Here is a 21,378-nt window from a genome sequence, read left to right on the forward strand (position 1 = left end):
AAATCCGCATATGCTCACGCCCCATAGGAAACAATTGGGCATGTACATGCAGTGGCGGTGCGGCACGTGTGCCATTGTTTATATTGCTGCACAGCTGCCGCATAAGCAGGAAGCCGTGTATAGTGCGCCCATGTATGGTGCGGGTGCACTGTACTTCTATTCATTTTGGTCTCCAAGGCTTACAGGGAAACTGCTAGGCGACAGAAAAAAAATGAGAAGAGGTAAACATTTTATATATTTATTTATAGTTACAATTTACATGACTCCATAAAGCAGCCTCACCACAATGCGTACTTCATGATGAAGGCCTACAAAACTAAAGCCTTTTACAGCAACTTAAATCAATGCCATGACCTAGGGGAGGAACTGAAAATACAAGCCATGAAGGGAGTGGGGGGAGAAATGGCACCCACTAGAGGCCTTTCAACAAAACAGTCCTGTAGCTACAAAAGAGACACATGCCTATTACTAAAGGCTTAACACACTTTCATGCATAAGTTTGTAATCCCCACACACCCACCTTTCAAGCCCTGCCCCCAGCCATTTTAAAAACAGAAAAAAATGACCTGAACTATTTATAGAGCTTGGGGAGGGGGGATTAGAAGGAACTGAACATGCTGGCTCCCCAAGTTTCATTTAGCCCCCCATTCCTCATTCTGAGGATTAAATATCCTATTCAGGTTCCAAGCACAAAAAGCACGTACTGCTCTTTTCCCCAAGGGGACTTGAAACCAGAAACCTAGATTTTCCCCATTTAATGAGAGAGAGAGAGAGAGAGAGAGAGAGAGAAGGGTGAGAGGGAGGGAGGGAAGGAGGAACAGAATGGAGGAAGGATCTCAGTCTCTTATGGGTTTCTGAAAGAACATCACACAACCTTAAGCCTTCTCCAGACACAGAACACGCCACTGAAGTACTAGAAAATGGAAGCTTATCACTGAGACTAGAGAATGGCACTTATTACTGTCCAGGTCAGATCCTTCATATTTGTTTTGGAGGGGTGACCAGCACTCCAAGCGAGTTTGTTGTAAAGTTCCCTAGAGAAGCTGAACATCTGAAGTAGGGAACCCAGAATTACAAACACATGATCAGCAACAATCCCCAATGCCACATAATACACAACTTTTTGCACTAGAACTTGTTTCTGTACATCAAAATAATCTGCTTGAACCAAGGGGTGAGTGTGAAAAGGTAAGAGAGGAAGGCTGAATAACAGGAGACCCGCAGAATCTTGGCTCCTCAAATTAAGAAAAGTTGCTGGTTTCAAACGACTTTGGTTCATTTTTTATTCATTTCAAATTGCGTTGTCCTCTTCAGGGAAAAGAACAAGTGTTCTAGGTATTCAGCTATCGCAGCCTCTGGAATCTAAAAGCAGCACAAATTCTTCGCACTACTTTAAAAAAAGAAAGAAAAAGCTCCTTGAAGAGGTGGTTTCTGAACACACTCCTTTTCAAGTTATTTCTGTGTCCCATTCCTGCTTTGACACACAAGCAGCAGTGCTGGGAGTTTAAGCCTGTGAACATAATGCTCCATTCACCCATGTTTTTAAGTGCAGCAGTTCTGATTGTTCCCTCCTTCCTATATACATGTCTTTGCAGCAAGATATGCTTGAGAACCTTAAGAGAAAGAAAAATGAACACATTTTACAGTTGTAGAACAATTAATCTGACTGGTTACTCAAGTGAGTCATTGCTGAAAAGTGCAAAAAAGAGAAAGAACATTCACTATCAAATGCTACCTAGTACTCCTTAGCACGATATACAAATATGCTTGGGGAGACATTCTAATGTTCCCTTCACATTCTTAACTAGCTCACCATCAAATGATGAGCCAGCAGAAATCATGAGTTCACATTGGGAGACCTATCTGCAATAGACTTGACTAGTTTTGCTTGCTACAAGAGCCTAATTAGATGGTTTCTGGGATTAAGCCCGTTTTACAAGGACAATTTAGTTTTCTTGTGCAGCTCCTTAAATATTTCCAACCTTGAAGTATGTTAATGTTATAGCTTGCCTGCAAACTTCACACTCTTCCAGTGCCCACTCTGGGAGGAGCCTGACTTCGCCGCACAGCTCCAGAGCCCCTTGCACCACGAAATCCACCACGAAAACTGCGACCACGAAGAAACCGTCCTGACACACCAAAGGTCTCTGTGTTCAGCTTCCGTTCTTCAGCCCACGTTGTACGCCTTGAACTAAGGAACATGTTATCATTTTCCCCCATTACAATAAGTTCTTCACTTCAAGTTCATGCTATTAATCCTTGCTTCAGAGAGAAGAGCAAGACAAATTACTATCCCCGAACAATACAACCAAATGCTTCCACATGAACTCTTAAGCTTTTGTATTAATATAAGAGACTTGCTATATAGAGAAACAGCAAAGGTGGATGGGCAGCATATGACTCCCTGCCTGTTTTGGGGGACCCAAGCCCTGCTTCACCAAAATTGCAGAGCTTCAATTAAAGAACTGTAGTCCCTGGAAGCTTCCAGAAGCAGTGATTCTACTCTAAAGCTAAATCCTATTTTTGCAGATGATGTCTTTCCTTTCTTTTAGTCAAAATTCAGAAGTGATTTTCATGCATGTGCAAGATTTCTGGATAAGGCACATTTTTCACTTTTGAGGGTCCCACACCACAATTGCCTATCCGCTCTTTAAGCCACAAAAATTGCAGACACCCTAACTTTAGGATGAGACCCATCTCCTAGACAACCTGAAATACTATGTATATTGCAAAAGCTTCCAGGAACCTGAAAAGGTAATTTAAATCATCCAGTTATCTCTCAGCTCAAGCAGAGGAGGAAGGAAACCTATGTTGCAGCAATATTTAGGCAACATTACCCCGGAACTAAAATACATTTGGAAGACTAATGTCAACCAGAAAAAGGAAGGGAAAAAAAGATTTAGGACCCATTGTAAGATAAACTATAACTCCGTGAAGTCAGGTCAGTATTATTCTCAACTAGAACTGGCATGCTTAAAGCCACCTTGTTCACAAGAAGACTGAGATAGAGACTTTTGGACTTATATTCAGAAAAACGCACAAACCATAAACACATTCAAGACTGCTAACTTTGAAGTTTTGTCTGAGCCACACTAACTTTTAATTTGCAGTAGCATGAAGCATATGGTCCATCTATTTTCATATTGAGATATAACCTCTATTGACATGATTAAACTGTTCATATTTACCAACTATGTATTTATAAAATGTACAAAATACATTTATACAAAATAATGTATAAATGATATACAGATGCATTTTTAAATAAAGAATTGTAACCCTTCATTTTCATAATCTGCATGGGTAAATCCATGCAATTTATATGCAAACTGGAAGGCAAACCTGTTCACAAAAAGGACCAATTCAATTATTAAGCAGTTTCATTTAAACTATGCAAAAGGATCAGGACCAAATATGTTTAAGGACAGATAAGTTTACATTTTCTGTCAAAAAGTTAACATCTGTTCCGTATTAGAATTCACAATATACATAAAAGTAGCTTTACGTTTATGTTTTAAGACTAATGTATCTGGGGGAATTCAGTAACTATTCTCTGAAAGTGAACAATACTAAGGAGAGCAAAGGCCAAAATTCCAAATGTCAGGTACCTGGATTTGAGTTCTGAGGAGATGTTGTCAAAAAAGGACTTTGTTTTGTCATAGTAACAGTTGGGTCCTAAGAGATCTTCATCTGCAGTACCATCACAATTCTCAGCAGTCACTGCAGGCTCCCCCTTTTCTTCACCCATCTCAACTTTATCATCTGAACAAGAAAAATCTTGTCTTTAAAACTGCACCAACAAGACATCATCATCATCATCATCATCATCATCATCATCATTGCAGAAGGGGCCTTGGCAACCAGCTGTCTCTCACACATGAAACTCTGTAGCAACACTACAAACCTTTGAAGTTCAGTTTCTTCTTGAATTCTTTATCCAACTCCTCTCGGTTAAATTGTGCATTTGCACTTTCAAAATCAAAGTCACCTTCAAACTTTATTGTATTCTCTTTTACAGTAGCTGGTCGATTTTGCCCTCTAGAACGATTCCTAGTTCTCCTATTTCCTGCAGAGAAAAAGAGTGGAATCATCAAACTTGAGTTCATCTGACACTGGACAAGTCAAGACAGAATTCACAAGTTCCTCGCTTATGGCAAGATATAAATGCTATGCACTTTGACATAAAAAATTCTCTTGCAGAGATAATTTTAGCAAGCTTGCTGCCTCAGTATGCCTTGAAACATCAACACCTCTAACAGTATTGTTCCCCACATGTGCAGTCATACAGTCAGGCTAGGATTCACAGTCAAGGCTTCCTCAAATAATCCCCTCCTCATAGCTAAATCATACCCCCATATGCCTTTCACACAGATTTACCATGACTTTGGCTATTCTATTCAATTAAGTGCCCATTCTCTTAAAATCCAGTGAAAGCAGCAGCAATCTCAGACATACTGATTTAATTCTAACTCAAGTTGTTTTTACTTCAATTATGATTTTTCTTATGGGTCAGCACAGCAACTTGTTTTAATTATTTAAAACCCTTTAGTGTGCCAACTATGGGGCCTTACCCATGGATATGCTTTCACCATAATCCACAGTCAGATATCATTTTGCTTTAATCCTCTAGGAACAGTAATTCATTAAACCATGGTCTTTGGCCCAATTTTACAATCTTACACTACAGAGGTAATGCACAGGAAGGTACTTCAGTGTGGAGAATTTCAGTCAGGTAACATACCTGATCTCCTCCTTTGGGGCCTTCTATTCTCATCATTCACCTGCCCTTGTGTTTGTACAGGTGTTGGCTCAACTGTATCTAAGGCAAAATAGGAAAGTCTGTTCACTCAATATAATCAACATGCTGAAAGGTAACAGCAGATATTAGCTCAAGCCAATTTCAGAACTGGAATTATTATTATTATTGTTATTATTATTATTACTATTGTAAGAGTGTTGGAATATTTCTGAAGGGTCAATACCACTTGTCTTGTTACTCTGTTGAATCTGACGTGTGTTGCGCTGGATCACTGGAGTGGCTTTGGCTGGAGGAATCTTTTTGGGATTCAGGTTGCTGTCAATAGGACCTGTCTGGACAGCCTGCTCCACCATAGGACTTTTGCGCACTGAATGGACTGATGAAAAAGCAGCACCTGAGAAAAAACCAATAAAACATCAATAACCACTCTGTTAGTTCTGGATCCTAAGAAAGATTTGAGTTTGCATACCTCTGTTTTCCCCATACTGACAGTGTGTGTGGAAAATAAAGCCCTCAAAGGAAGTTTTATCTGCATATCAAGTTCTCTGCATTTGAGACAACTTTTCAAGACAAAAAAGCACAAATCTGTTTACTATAGTTCTGAGAATAAAGTTTGCAGACTTTCGACCTTTTCAAGATAGTCTTAGTTTACAATGGCGACATTAAGAAACCCTCAAATGTAACAAACTGACACACAATTCTGGGCAAAACTTAGCTGAAGTACAACACTGCAAAGCATTAGCATGGATTACCACCATATACATCTCCATGATTATTTGGGCTTCACTCACTCCGCTCCATCCTCCCCATCTCTTTGGAACTATAATTCTGTGAAGTAACTAAGTACCCTCTTGATTCCCACTTGGATTATGTGGGGCAAACAATGGGTGTCAAATTAAATTTAGATAGATATGTCTCACTGCAGATGCTAGTCTTCCACATGTCCACATCTGTCAAGCTTAGAGATCAAGATTTGGATCCTTGACTCCATCATAGCATGTGGCTCCAGAAAGGCAGCTGGTACTGTCTGTCTGTACAAGAACCCACGTTAAGTCAGTACACCTGTTCTCAGAGCTGCCCAGTAGTGTCTGTTTATTTATATGCCTCTGGTTATCCGCCTGTCTTGTGCCTCAACAATGGTTTGACAAGCTGCTGGGATCAATCAGGTTTCTTTTCAACAAAAGCAAGAAACAGCAATCCCACAATTTCCACTGTTAACAGAATTTCATCATGGCAATGGAGACAAACATCAGCTTGTGTGTGTGTGTGTGTGTATCAATTTTTCAGTATCTCACCATGGGATATGGTTTAAAATACATCTAATACATGCAAATGTGAAATCTTTGTGGTGAATAGCAGAAGGAAACTCAGCAGGACTTCCACTAGCATGCAAAGGTTCACCATATATTCTCTGTCACTCAACAGGTCCTAACCTTCTGCACACATTATTTCCTCTATCCATCTCTAACTCTGACTAGCAGAGAAAAATCATATAAAGAAACTGAAATTACCAAAGTTCTTCTTTGGTAGAAAAGTTCTTCTTGGCACTGTAGCCAACAAATAGAGTTCATATTCACACCATTGTATTGCAACAGTACTGTGCAGCTGGCTCACAAAGTAAGCAGCTGCATATGGTAGGTCAAATCTGCCTGATTCAAACAATATACAAACCCAAAACTTTCTTATGAAGTTCATTCTGTCTCACTATGTCAATTGTACCATTATTGAGAGTGTAGATTTGAACAACTCTTGATCAAATACAGATACACTTTGGGCCTGGACACATTATCTTTGCAAATCACATAATGAGTAAGATGTACTGTATTTTAAATAAAGGTCTCTAACCCCCTAGCTGAAACAATGCTAGAGGAAAAAACATTTGTCAGGCTAATTTACTGCAACTTACCTCTTGTATGTGGCAATATATTACAGCCCTCTTCCCCAGAATACACACTGAAAGGTGTTCAGAAGCCATCTAGTATTAGTCTCAAGGCACCCATAAAGCTTCCCCAGATTTTTCTATTTATGAAAGTGATTTGGTTAGGCCGGCAGCCTTGAAAAGAAACTTTTCGTTGTATGTCTGCTCCAAAAAACAAGCTATTCAAGCGGTCATGCGAAGAAGTGCAAACTGTCTAGCAACAGCATTCTCAAGCTGAACAGTGACAATGCGCAACTGAATCCAGATAAGCATAGGAAAAACAGTATAGTAGCCAGAAAAAGCACAGCATGCATCACAGCATTCAGAAGCAAACACAAGCAAACACAAGTCTATGTCATGTGTGAAGCAATTTCTACACAAAGAAGTAGGCACTTTAATCTGCTACTCTTGCCTCACATGTTTGCAACAAAATACAGACCAGGTTAACAGTGCAGAAGCAACATGCTCATCAACTAGAGTTTTGACTGAATGCACATAGGATGCACTGATCTAGAACCTGCATTTTGGGAGGTCACAAAATTAGTCTGGTTCTATTCCAAGACCAGTCAGCCCTATTAATTGTCAGTATTCTAGCTTTACATGATTTGAACTTCAATTTGCATTCCAAAAGTTGTGCAGCTAGTCTTTTTGAAACTGTCACCTAGACAAAAGATCATACAATCTGCCCATTATCCATGCCTTCCAGTTCCAAACTGTATTTGCATTTGTCCTATACTATAGCTTCCTTCTCTCTAATTATAGTTTTGCCTCCATGCTTTAAATCACTGCGCAGAATTCCTGGCCATCCACCAATCCAATACCTGGAGCAGAAGAAATGCACCAAGGTTTTCAGAAACAGACTACTGCAGTAATCCTTGCAGATGTTACTCTGTTCAGGAGCAAGAAGGGGGGAGGGATTAAAAGACAAAATCGTTTTTGCAAACAGCATGCAGTTCTTCCAAATAACTGGAATCCTCAAGCTGCTGTTACCCTTAGAAGACAGCAGGTGTGGCTCTGATGACAAGTCAGGCTCTGAAACTGGCTGAGGAGATGAAGAAGTGCTAGGACTGGAAGCAGCTGCTGATGTTGGAGGGCTTACCAGTTTCTCTAGAAAGACAGGAAGGAAGAAGACAAAGCAAAGTGGGATACCAATGAGACACAAGGCAGTGGAGACTTCCAGACATGTTGGGAAGACAGGTGGCTCAATGTTTTACAGCTTTGAGACGAGGAAGAATTAGACCAGGAACAAGCTATATTTTGGTCAAGTCATTCAGTTACAGAATATTAGGAATTAGAATTTTATACCAATACATTTTAAAAGGTATACATTTTAAGATGCCAATAAAAATTTAGATACAAGCACAAAATTTTTGAACACACTGTGTAGCCTGCCCACTTCTTCCCCATTACCAGATTAAGTGATTTCATCCAAATGCAGAAAAAATGATCCCTCAACAGTCTAAATAAACTACTGTTTTTCTACCATAATCTAACCACACCACTACCCTCATTTTACAACTGAGGAACTGAGGCCAAAAGAAATAGCAATGGCAATGAGTTTATACATTTGCTGGGATTAGCATCAAGGTTTCATCTTTGATCCAAGCACTTTTCTTTGCACTGCACATTGAGTAGCCTGCATAAAAGTGGAATACTTGTACAAGTTTTACATTCACTTTATGAAGTGAATTTTGTTTACGCAATGGGTGCTATATGTTCATATCTTTAACAACTGAGCAATGATGAAAATTCTGTGTATCTCAAAGCTATTTCTCTTGTAGAAAATGTAGCTTGTAAATCTATGCCTAGACTGTCCACGTCAGACTACAAATGAAGGTTCATATGACAAAATACTCCCCTAAAGGAACAAATCCCAAATGAAACCACAGCTTTATAGGGAGAAAACAAGACCTCTCCTCCGCCGTATTACACATTTTCTCGACACAGACAATTGAACAGCTTTCCTTGGAATCCCCACCTGCTATTTGAACAGGTTTACCACTACAGTGAGAACTAGATCTTTTTCACTCACCTAAACCAAGAGAGGCTGCATACTGCTGGCCAATTAAAGAACTGGCAGCAAGCTGGCTGTAGGGCGGCATGCCTCTGAAGGGACTGTAAGGCACATGTGACTGAAAGGAGGATGCTGAGGCAGAGCTCAGGGAAGACTGCAAAAGGAAAGTGTTATATGGTTATATTTTTAAAAGTGAAAAAAAAAATCAATTAAAGGGGTAAAAGCATGGTCAACACAATCATAGCTATTTCACCAAAACACAGGATATCACTAAACATCAGACTTTAAATCAGAAACTAACTCTTGAGTTGAAAAAAATAGTTATCTGACTACCAATTTTATTTTTCAGCAAGAGAATATAGAAAACAGCCTAATTATCAACACAGTGGTTATTATGATGTTCAAACCAGTCTTTTCTCTATGTATTTAAAGCCAATTGGTGGATATCTAGCCTTAGGTTTGTGATGGCAGCATGATGAAAAGCTATGAAGGACAGCTGCGCAACAGATGAGGATTTTTAAAATATTCTTTATTAAATATATACATATATAAAAACAACAATTAAAATAACATACAAAATATATACCTACATAACATCACTAGAATAGACATTGTTTTCCTTTCTTTTCAGCTTCTTCTGAAATATATATTTATATAAGTCTATCTTCAGTAAAGATTAGATGATTTTACAACATAATTTTTAAATCAAAAAGAAAACTAAAAAAAAATACTTAATTTGGTGTTTTACTCCCTTCTCCTTTAATATTTCCCTTTCTTCTATTTCATTCCAAACCTATAAACCGGTTTTGTCCCCATTCATTTTTTAGGTATATAATCAGGAGATTCCAATCTCTCTTGAAATTTCCAAGTGGTCTTTTTTGAATTATCTGTGTTAATTTATCAGTTTTCATTAAATCATATAATTTAGTCATCTAAATTTGGTGATAATTTTCTTTCCAATTTGATGCATAAATCAATCTACTGGCTGTCATCATACAGAATATTAATCTACCATATTTATTCTCCAAATCTTCCTCTTGAGTCGTGCTTAATAAGTACCTTTTGGATCTTTAACCATCTTGATCCTTAATATATTTTCCATTGTGTTGCAAATTTCATTCCAGTATAATTTCGCATGTTTACAATTCCACCATACATGGTAAAATGTACCTGTTTCTTTTTCACATTTCCAGCATGTTTTGCTCATGTTTTTATTAATCTTAGCCAATTTATATGGTGTAAGATGCCAACGATATTACATTTTATAAAAATTTTCTTTCAAATTATAATTTAAGGTATATTTTATTTTTTTTACCATGTTTTTTCTCCATTTGTCTAGGTTTATGCAACAACTAGTATCTTGGGCCCACTTTATCATATGGGATTATTATTATTATTATTAAGCTTTATTTATAAAGCGCTGTAAATTTACACAGTGCTGTACATTAGTTTGTCCTCCATCTCTAATTTCAGCAACATTTTGTAAAACTTACTGATCCAATGGTTATTTTCTGAATTTACAATTTTTTCCAATTCTGAATCTGCATCTCCAATATTGTTTGCTCTTATATCTAAAATAAATCTTTCTCTGAGTTCTCAGCATGTAAACCAGGTACATTTGTACCCTTCTGTCATCAACTGTGTTTTCAATGTCATATCTTTTTTATCTCTATCCAACAAATCTTCATATGTAATCCATTTATTTGCATCTAATTGTACTCTATTAAATAGTGCTTCATTGGGAGAGGCCCATTTTGGAATGTATTTGCAGCATGTAGGCTTTATTTTTGTCCTAACTCTTAAAAGGGAGTGCCGAAATACAATGATTATTGAAGTCTCTATTCACTTTTACTTTGTCATAAAATAGATATCTGTGCCACCCATATTTGGACCCTCTAATTGTAACATGTTTTATTGGTTTTTCCTCAGCGTCCGCTCCCAGGGCACACTGCACAGCGCTCCTCTGGCGCTGTGTCTGTACAATGCAGTGCTGAAGGAGCACTGTAAAGCTGCACTGCTGTAACTACTGCCCCCTTTCCAGGTGGAAAAAGGAGCTTTTGCGCCCTAGAAAGACCTGATTGGGGCTGCGAATCTTTGTGCTCGGTGTGTGAGACAATGATATTTATTAGAGCTAAGAAGCTTGTTACTGTCAACTACATTAACCAAGTCTCAATTCTAACCACAGATACAGTTGGCCCTCCTTATCCACCGATTTTTTATCTGCCAATTCAAGCATCCACAGCTTGGAAAGATAATAATAATAAATAATAAAAGTTTTATTTTTATACCACCCTTCTTACAATCAGGGTGGTGTACAGCATAATAAACAGATACACAAAATACAATAAAATACATTAAAATCTACAATTAAAATACATTCTGGCCAGCTTGCCACTGCTGTCAGAGGGGGGGAGACTAACTAGGACTTATATCGGGGAATGCTGACTTGAACAGGAAGGTTTTTAGTTCCTTCCTGAACTGGGCCAGGGAGGTGGCCAAGCGGAGCTCTATGGGCAGCGTGTTCCAGAGGGTCGGGGCCGCGATGGTAAACGTCCTCTTCGATGTAGAGGACAGTCTTGCCCCAGGGACCCTCAGTAGCTGCTGCCCAGATACACAAAAGGTATAAATTCCAAATAGCAAACCTTGATTTTCCATTTTATACAAGGGGCACCATTTTGCTATGCCATTGTATTTAATATGACTTGAGCATCCACAGATTGTGGTATCCACGGGGAACCAAACCCCAGCGGATAACAAGGACCTACTGTATAATAAATCAACTCCTGCTTATTACTTGGTCATTTGAGAATGACAGCCATTTTTGTTCTTACTGGGTGAGAACAGATCAGCTACACTTACGTGGAATTACCACCCAAATAACCATCATTTTCATTTTTCTAGCCATCCCCAAAGAAATATGGTGATCCAAGCTTACTTTGGTAGGTGGAACCACTACTAACATTTCAGACAGAAGCACTCACTTGGACAATAGCAGGATCCTGTGGCAGATTATGTTGCGCTTTTGGAGGCTCACATACAGTGATATCTTTGATGTCACTCCCTCGGAAAATGATATACTCATAAACTTCTTCTCTCGGGGGTGCCGGACGGTCTGTAGGACGATCTTCCGTTCCAAAGGAGCGCACTTTTAGCATTAAAGAAAAGCAAAGTGTTACATGGTTTGAGCACAATATGCTATTTACTGCTTTTACACAAGTGGCTTCCAGACACCTTCTAGGACCATTTCAACTACAACTTCAGTTCTAAAATTGGAAATTAGCTTTTTGAAAGAGAGGTTAGAACTTCTGTTGACCTTGCCTGCTGCATTCTGATCAGAACAATGAAGCCAGCTGTTTTATACAGTACTTGCGAACCCATGTTAGAGTCTGTCTCCTGCCCCCTTACCCTGCATTATTCAGCACTCTTGCTGCAGGAATGGAGACAAGATACTCTAGGGAAGCATCTATCATCTAGCACCTTAACCAGTTTTTGTTTTAAAAAAGAAAATAACAATGAAACTGTGTGACTGGGATACACTCAAATTGTTTCTCTCTCAAGTAAACAACTCCTAGACATTTGAAATCAGACAGTTGGTGGTTTGGCCAAGACGATTTTTAATTTATTTTATTTCAAAGAGGCATCCTGTTTAAGCAACTCTCCTTCCAAGAGCTAGCACCTGTGCTATTCTTTTTTGGCATCAAACAATGAGCTTTTTAATTGTATTTTTTAATTAAAGTCTCAAAAATCTTTAATATAGAGAATAAAGTTGATTCTTACACATACTTTGTATTTATTCTTGCTTTTTCTCCTTTTTTCTAGGTCTTTATTGGAAGTAATTATCTTTTAAAGAGCTTGGTGAAATACACACAACACCTGATCTCTTCAGAGTGGAGCCTTTTTAAAAGATTAAATGTTACATAATTGAAATTAATAACAGAAATAGAGAGTGAAGCCAACAAAAAGGGTCAATTCATGGTTAAGTCTCATTACTGACTGAAGACAATGCATTTTAAATGTTTTCCTTTATTTTGCAGGTAAAAGTGTAACTGGAATGTACTGAATACTCTTATTTTCCAAAGCCCCTTGATGAAATTTTAATGCTTTTTTAAAAAAAATCTGCTCTATTCATAGTTTCATTATATATTCAGTATGAACTGACTGGACATATAAAAATGGGACTGAAATCCATTCAACACATTTTCAAGAATATCATGCCAAAGCATGAGGTCAACAACATTATCAAAGCACTATACACGTTGTAGAGGTCAATTAAGGTCATCAATCCCAATTTTTGTCTTTACTTCTCAAATAAGCAGCATCTTTACTGTTTAGTATGATTACAGACTTTGTCCCACCTCCTTCAACGTAACTTCTTTTGCAGGACTCACTGACCTTCTGACTGAGATCAAAACAAACCAGGTCAGACCATTTGCACATACATTTACAGCAGGGGATGGCAATCTCTTGCCAATGGGCCTAATATGGTTTTCAGAGTTTCCCTGTCTGGACTACAGGATTCTGTGACAGGCTGTAATCCTAAAAGGGTTAAGGGAACCCTACTATCTCCTTTAGCAGATCTAAGACAGCAGAAATTCTTTTTTACTTTATCCCTCCCTTCTCTTCATTGCATGGGGAGTAACAGCAAAGCCAGCCAAGCACAGCTGACTAGCTTTGCTACATCTCTGTGAAGACAGAGAGAAGAGTGAAGTTAGGTCCCTGGCGGAGGCACCATTTGGAAAAGCTCTACTTTCCACTTTATCCAGGGACCTGATGACATTGGGGAATGGCAAATCCCCTGATATCTCCTATTCTGTGAGTGGGGAAAGCCTGGCCCTAACGTATCTTGGGTCTGGCAGCAGCTTGCTAAGACACAGATATTTTCCCTATCATCTTTACCTCCTCCTTTAATTGGCAGTACCAGGTTATACATACTGAACTATCTGCACAAAAAGCAAGTGTTTACCACTACCACTGGGCGATGGTCCATTCCCCAACAACTTGTTTCTGACTTGCATGGAGCACTACACAGTAAGGATAGGCAATCAAAGACCCAGGAAGGGGAAGCCTAGAACTAGTCTGCTCTTCCTCAGATAAGCACTTCATGCTCTTTTTCCGGTTACTAACAGACAAATGTCCTTTGCCATGGTCCTCAACAGAGTTCTTGCTTTAATCACCTCAGTTGCTGTTTCTTATCTGCTTTGGTTATTAGTAGTGAGTGAAGAGCAAAGCTTCTGTGTCTGAAGGAAAACAACTCAAGAGCCCTTTGCCCATCTCTGTGCTCCATTCAAACATGTCACCTGTAAGAAATGAGCTGCTACCCTCACCCACAGAAACCAATTTTGTCACAAGGCTTCTCTGTAACAAGATACTTGTGCAACTCTTCAGGTGCAACTCTCAGCATTCCTCACCATTGGCTATATTTATCAAAGATGCTACAAATTACAATTCTGGAGGCTGCATAATCTGTCCCAACTTTACATTTTTATTTGAGGGAAAGCTGAGAGGTTCATTTTCTGAACTCAAAATCAGGCATATGACTTGTTACTCTTGTGGAAATGCATACTGGCTGCACCAGAAGCATGGGTATATTGAAATCTAGATTTGAGAGACGGAGGCCTCACCAGACCTAGCTATTTATTCAACAAAACAAACATAAGGGTGCCTATATTATTAGGAAACTAGGGGCAGAGATGGTTGGTTCCAAGTTATAAACAAAAGACAACAGTTTGTATTTCAAAACATATAAAATTTAAAAGGAAAGCCAAAAACCATCTCCACTTGTACTTTATGAAACAACCCTGCCAAGAATCATAGAATTGGAAGAGACCACAAGGGCCATCCAGTCCAACCCCTGCCATGCAGGAACTCTCAATCAAAGCATATCTGACAGATGGCCACACAACCTCTGTTTAAAGACCTCCAAGGAAGGTGACTCTACTACACAAGGAGGGAGGGCATTCCACTGTCGAACAGCCCTTACTGTCATGAAGGTCCCAGAAATGTTGAGGTGGAATCTCTATTCCTGGAGCTTGCATCCATTGTTCCGGGTCCTATTCTCTGGAGCAGCAGAAAACAAGCTTGCTCCATCCTCAATATGAAATCCCTTCAAATATTTACACAGGGCTATCATATCTCCTCTTAACCTTCTCTTCTCCAGGTTAAACGTCCCCAGCTCCCTAAGTCGTTCCTCATAGGGCATGATTTCAAGACTCTTCACCATTTTAGTCGCCCTTCTTTGTACACACTCCAGTTTCTCAACATCCTTTTTAAATTGTGGTGCCCAGAACTGGACACAGTATGCAAGATAATAGGACAAAGGGTTTATCCAGAAGGTAAGGAGGCCAGAAAAGATACAAAATCATGCAAAGGAACAACTGATAAATTGCTGCTGTCACCCTCGTCTCTCTGAATCAAGCAGAATGGGATTAGACACCAGACATGCAGCATGAAAAGGTTTATTTCCCTCTTTACACAGTCCTGCTGCTCAGCTTTACAATTGTTTTAAAGGAAGCTCAGGGGTTTTAAACACTTCCTTAACTCTGTACAGAAACCATAAGACTTTACATCTGGTCTACCATCTTTTTTTAATTAAGAGGCCACATTACTCCAAGATGTTGGTGGAAAAAACTAACTTGAACAGAGACTGCCTGCAGTTCAACACACGTAACACTGTACTGCCAAGTAACCAGCTTGAACATCGTCAATATGCTAGTGCTTCCCAATCAGGTTTTGCCAAGCTAGGAACAGTCTCCTTTAGCTGCCACCAGGTTGCCATATATAAGGAGCTGACTCATGGAAAAGGTAAGCCACAGCTGAACACAAGCCCAATGGGTCTATTTGGCTTCATTCTTTTCCCCAATCCAAAGACCTGAGTACTTTATTAGTAACATCACATTTATATTTTTATACAGAATACTACTTTTGCTTGTACACAGAATATCACTATTATGGGATACATGGACAGACCAGTAATGCTCCCATAAATACCATAAATAAAATAAATAATAAATAACAATTCCAAGGCAAAAGTGGATGAAGGAAACTGACAAGTCCATGTCTTTTACAGAAACTGGAGATGAAGTGAAGAAGCACTGTGGATGAAGTCTCCACATAAAACATAAATAGCAGGCAACCAGTTTAGCTTTAAACTTCTAAGAACACAGACCCCAACTTTCAGGACCAATCTACAACAGCAAAATACAAGTACTTTGTCTGTCCTTGCCTCTAAAAAACAAATCTAAACTTGAAACAAGAAAGTGTGGTGCTGGGACAACCCTGAGGCAGGACACACAACTCAACACCACTGTGTATGGAAGAATGCCAGCAAACACTTGTATGGCATAGTCTACGCTTACAGCCTCCAAAACCTAGGAGTTAAGTTTTTATGAGAGTCCCTGGAGTCACATCACTTGCAAGAATCTAGGTCATTTCACAATTATCAAAGCCAAGGCCCTAGAGAAGTTTGAGCCTTCTACTTCCATGCCATTACCCTGCAAATTAGGGCAATTCAAGAATATTACTCCTCCTCATTACACAGGGAGACAAAGAAGGAAACAGTCTCCTAATTCTCAAAATGATGAGGTGAAAATAAGAAGGAACCATACCCACCACTTCCTAATTGTGAGAGAAGCATATACTTCCTTCCCCAGTAAAGCAGGCAGTTGCCAAAGGGTTTTTCTTACACTATTATTCCTAGCACTTCTTTGTTTTTAGCCACCTTACAAACAACTTTGACTCATGAGACTTCCAAATTACCGGCTTAGGTCCTGCAGACTCATGCACATGTCTTCCTTGACTAAGTCTACCCATCTAGAGCATGATCTTCCTTTCTTCTTATTGCCCTCCAATTTTAATAGGATCAGGTTTATGTGCAAGATTGCTGGAGTTTTCCCACTCACACAAACCCTTGAGATTAAAAACTCACAGTACAACCACAAAAAGCCAAAGGATCTCTTTGCAGTGGGGAAAGAAGTGGAGTGAAGGAGATAATCATGCAGAATGGAGAAGCATCTCAGTCAGGCCTATAAGGGGATAGAGTGGTGGATTGTAGCTTCTCTATTCTGCATGACTTTCTCCTTCACTCCACCTCTTTCCCCACTTCGTTAATTCACAAGGGCGCCTTTGAGACGAGGAGAAGGGAACAGCTAGGTAGCCTGGAGATCTTATATCTGGAAATTTTAAAAAGCTAATTCTCTTATCACCAAGTATGCAAAAAATCCCCTTTCCTAGATACAGATCTGGCAAAGGTTTGTGAAAGGGGTGTATACACCCCCCCTCTGCATTTAAAAGCCATCATTTACAACATCTGAATAATTTGCTGAGCTCTCCAGCAGAAGGGAGAAAGTGCAAGTGTACATGTTCTCTTCCTTTAGTACCAATGAGTCTATTAAAAGGGGCAGTACTAAAATAAATTGCCAGGCAGCCTCCTATATAGTGTCTCTCCATGAAAGGATGGGCCAAGGGGAGGGCAGGCAAAGAGAAAGTAGTTTAACCTTTTAGTCTCACCTCACCCCATGGCGTCCTGTTTACCATCAGCATCCGCACTGCAGAAATAATCCATTTTGGCACTGCTTTAACTGCCATGGCTCCATGCTTTGGAATTTGGGGAACTGTAGTTTTGTGAGACATTTAGCCTTCTTTGTCAGAGTTCTGGTGCCACTTGTTAGCTGCTCTCAATTCGACCCCGACTTATGACAATTCTGTGGATGAGGCATCTCCAAGACCCCCTATCCTCCACTGCTCTGATTAGCTCCCACAGATTCAGGCCCATGTCTTTCATGATTGAGTCTATCTATCTGGTGTGTGGTCTTCCTCTCTTTCTACTACCCTCTACCTTTCCTAGCATTATTGTTTTTTCTAGTGATCCCATTATGTGATCAAATTATGACAGCCTCAGTTTTGTCATCTTGGCTTGTAGAGATTTCTGGACTGATCTGTTCAAAGACCCATTTGTTTGTCTTTTTGACTGTCCACAGTATTCTCAAGCATTCTTCTCCAGCACCTCATCTCAAATGAGTATTTTCTTTCTGTCTGCTTTTTTTACTATCCAGCTCTCACATCTGTACAGGGTAATGGAGAATACAACGGCTGCCACTTCAAACTGGTTCCACATCCAAGTACAATTCCCAGGATTTCATAGCATTAAGTGCTGGTCATTAAATTGGTTTCAAAATGGATTATTTTTTCAGCACAGGTCTCTTGACTTCCTTTCCTTTTCTGAAAGAGAAGCAGCCAGTTCCATCTACATAAAAACCCAGCCTAAATCCCAACTGTTTTAACTGCTGACCTCTCAAATTCATTTAACAAGACACTGAGACAAGACATCTTCTCTAGTTGAGACTAACAGCCCTGGCAAGACATAAATCCCATAGATAAATAAATAAAATTTCATCTATAAAAAACCCTGGCCTAAATCCCAAATGTTAGGTGTCTACCCATCAAAAACATTTAACAAGACCCTCACTGAGACAAGGAGTCTTCTCTAGTTGGGACTGAGCCGTGACATGCATGTGTTTGTGTGTGTGTGTGGGGGGGGATATATCAGAGCAAAACAAATAGGGCCACTAAGTGAAACACCACTCTTTAAAGGCCATTTTGGGAGAAAGGCAGAATATCAATCCCATAAATAAAGAAATAAATAAAATTCCATCTGCAGAAAATCCTGGCCCAAGTACCAACTGTTGGGTGTCCACCTCTCAAAAACATTTAACAAGACGGCACTTTTTCTAGTTCGGACTAAGAGCCATGGTCTCTCTGTATGAGTGAGAGGGATTCTGAAGCCAAACGAATAGGGTCACTGAGTGAAACACCCTCCCCTTTACAACCCATTCTGGGAGACAGGCGGGATATAAATCCCATAAACAAATAAATAACATTCAATCTGCAAAATAACTGGGGTCTAAATCCCAACTGTTTTAAGTGCTCACCTCTCAAAAGCATTTAACAACACACACACAGCCCTTCTCTAGTTGGGATTAATTGTGTGTGAGAGAGAGAGAGGGGGGCTGTTAAAGCCCATTTTGGGAGAGATAATAATAATAATTTTAATTTATAAAAATAATAATAACAACAATAATTTTAATTTATATCCTGCCTCTCCGAAAGGATCAAGGCAGGTTGCAACAAGAGAAGCACCAACAAAATACATAAATACATACATAAATCAAGTACATAAATCCCCGTACCTCCCATCCTTAAACTAAATCCCACAAATAAAATCCCAACTGTTAGGTGTCAACTGCTTCAAGAAATGTAACAAGGCAACCCCCCCCCCAAAAAAAAACCCAAGGTGTCTTCTCTAGTTGTGACCAACAACTGTGGCGTGTGTGGAGGGAGGCTTTTAAAGCCCATTTTGGGAGAGAGGTGGGTTTCCATCTAGAGAAAATCCTGGTCTAAATCCCCAACTGTTAGGCATCAACCTCTCAAAGACATTTAACAAGACACACACACACACCAGGTGATACAAGGCCTGTTCTCTAGTTGGGACTAACAGCCGTGAGATATACACAGAGAGAGAGAGAGAGAGAGAGAGAGAGAGAGGGTGGGGGACACCTGGCTGAATGAAAGTACATGTGAAAGGGATCTAGGAGTCCAAGTAGACCACAAGTTGAACATGAGTGAACAGTGTGATGCAGCAGCTAAAAAGGCCAATGCTATTTTAGGCTGCATCAATAGAAGTATAGCGTCTACATCAAGAGAAGTAATAGTGCAACTGTATTCTGCTTTGGTCAGGCCCCACCTAGAATATTGTGTCCAGTTCTGGGCGCCACAATTCAGAAAGGACATTGAGAAACTGGAGCGTGTCCAAAGGAGGGCGACAAAAATGGTGAAGGGTCTGGAAACCATGCCCTATGAGGAACGACTTAGGGAGCTGGGGATGTTTAGCCTGGAGAAAAGAAGGTTAAGAGGTGATATGATAGCCCTGTTTAAATATTTGAAAGGATGTCATATTGAGGAGGGAGCAAGCTTGTTTTCTGCTGCTCCAGAGAACAGGACCCGGAACAATGGATGCAAGTTACAGGAAAAGAGATTCCACCTCAACATTAGGAGGAACTTCCTGACAGAAAGGGCTGGAACAGACTCCTTCCTCAGAGATTTTGGTGGAGTCCCCTCTTTGGAGGCCTTTAAGCAGAGGCTGGATGGCCATCGGTCGAGGATGCTTAGACTGAGAGTTCCTGCATGGCAGAAGGAGGTTGGGCTGGATGGCCTTGTAGTCTCTTCCGATTCTATGATGCTAAGAGAGGTAAGAGATGTGTGTGAGAGAGAGAGAAGATCCGCACTGGAGGAATAACCCAGTCTGGCGCCGCTTTAAGGGCCGTGGCTGAATGCTCTGGAGCTCTGGGGACGGAAGTGTCTGTGGCCCCAGAGCGAAGCGGGATTCCTGCTCCGGTGCGGATGCAGCCAGAGAGATTGGGCCCATTGAGGGAAACACGCCCCTTTAAAGCCCAGCGACGGCCTCTCCTCCTCCCAGCCCGCCTTCCCCGGGGCAGCAGGGGAGGAAAGAAAGGGCCCAGGGAGGGAGGGAAGGAGGGAGGGAGGCTGCTGCTTCTCCCCGCGCCAGCCTGGCGAACACAACAGGAGCCTCTCTCTTTCTCCTGCTCCTCCTCGGCCGAGGTTTGGGGGCCGTAATAAGACCCTCCCCATCTCCGTCTCCATCTCTCCCTTCCGCCTCCCTCTCGGCTGAGCTTTTAGGCCTCATTAAGGGCCTGCCCGCCCTGCCTTCCTCCAGCCTCCAGCCGCCGCCTCCTCTCCTCTTTCGGCCGTGTTCCTTGTTTGTCATCCAGAGCCTTTCCACGCAGCCGCCCTCTGCCCGCCTCTGCCTCCCTCCCTCCGCCGCCGCCGCCGCCGCCATACCTTTGGCGAGGGCGACGGTGGAGTTGTCGGTGTCGATGGTGTAGAGGATGCCCTCGTAGCGGATCTGCGCCTTGGAGATGAGGCTGATTTTGCTCCCGATGTACGGAGTGCCCGAACTCATGGCGCCGTCGGATCGGGCGAGGAGGAGGAGGAGGAGAGGGCCCTCGGGGAGTCTAGGCGGCGGCGGCGGCGGGTCCGAGGCCCCGTGAAAGGGGCGGCGCCGTCGTCGTCGACGCCTGCGGCGGGGAGCGATCCGGACAAGGCCCAGAGACCAGGACTGAAGTAGCCGTTGACGACGTCGTCGTCGTTGTTCTCAACCGCCAACAACAACCTGCAGGCGTCCGTCTCTACCGCAGACTGAGGGAGGAAAACGCGCCGGACGCTCCTTTTATAGTGCGGCGAAGGCGGCGACGGCGAGCGGGGAAGGAAAAAAAGGGAGCAGGAAAGTGAGAACGCGCCACAGAGAAAGGAAAGAGGAGGAGTTGGGGAGGGGGAAAACACAGGGAGCGAACGGGCGGGGCCGCGCATGCGCCCTGGGCTCGCTCTCTGCGCTAGGCTGGCGGTTTGAAGGAGGTCAGGTTGAGGGAAGTTGGAAACAGAGCGCGATGGTGGGCGTCACGTGACCCTTTGCTGGTCCAGCGTCGCCTGCTGCCACTCGCCCAAAACTCACACAGATAATACATAGATAGCAGAGTCATCATCATCATCATCATCATCCCTCCCTTTGATTAAAGCAAATCGACTTCAGCGGCTTTGAGCTTTAAAGTCGTTGCGTATTGGTTCCTTTTTTTGTTTTGTTAAAACGTTTTAAATAAAGGCATCCAAAAGTCTTTT

General features: G+C 41.2%; 1 protein-coding gene across 9 annotated transcripts; it reads right to left on the reverse strand.

The window, feature by feature from the left end:
* Positions 1–224: 224 nt before the first annotated feature.
* On the reverse strand, positions 225–21,127 carry LSM14B (LSM family member 14B). 9 transcript variants are annotated; one of them, XM_089513679.1, is made up of 11 exons: positions 20,545–21,127; positions 11,673–11,836; positions 9,302–9,328; positions 8,710–8,845; positions 7,668–7,784; positions 4,983–5,153; positions 4,742–4,819; positions 3,989–4,066; positions 3,609–3,762; positions 2,011–2,191; positions 225–1,613 (listed from the first exon to the last, which is right to left on the reverse strand). In XM_089513679.1, the coding sequence occupies exons 1-10, from the start codon at positions 20,663–20,665 to the stop codon at positions 2,020–2,022; spliced, it is 1,218 nt and encodes a 405-aa protein (XP_089369805.1). In that variant the 5' UTR covers positions 20,666–21,127; the 3' UTR covers positions 225–1,613; positions 2,011–2,019. The 9 variants fall into 9 exon arrangements, with proteins under 9 accessions (XP_089369805.1, XP_089369802.1, XP_089369801.1 ...); XM_089513676.1 differs by having other exon boundaries at positions 225–1,387; positions 3,905–4,066; positions 20,545–21,125; XM_089513675.1 differs by having other exon boundaries at positions 225–1,390; positions 3,905–4,066; positions 20,545–21,125.
* Positions 21,128–21,378: the final 251 nt, after the last annotated feature.

This window comes from Sceloporus occidentalis, unplaced genomic scaffold (assembly GCF_023333645.1).
Source record: "Sceloporus occidentalis isolate IW3139 unplaced genomic scaffold, rSceOcc1.0.p SCAF_3, whole genome shotgun sequence".
Classification (NCBI taxonomy): Eukaryota; Metazoa; Chordata; class Lepidosauria; order Squamata; family Phrynosomatidae; genus Sceloporus; species Sceloporus occidentalis.

Coding starts and splice junctions, on each gene's coding strand:
- LSM14B (XM_089513676.1), bottom strand. CDS start 20,665: ATGAGTTCGGGCACTCCGTACATCGGGAGCAAAATCAGCCTCATCTCC. Junction 8,846..9,301: donor TGAAAAGAAAGGAAAACAAT/GTCTATTCTAGT, acceptor TTCCTTTTGCAG/TCTTCCCTGAGCTCTGCCTC. Junction 2,192..3,608: donor TCCTCAGAACTCAAATCCAG/GTACCTGACATT, acceptor CATGTTCCTTAG/TTCAAGGCGTACAACGTGGG.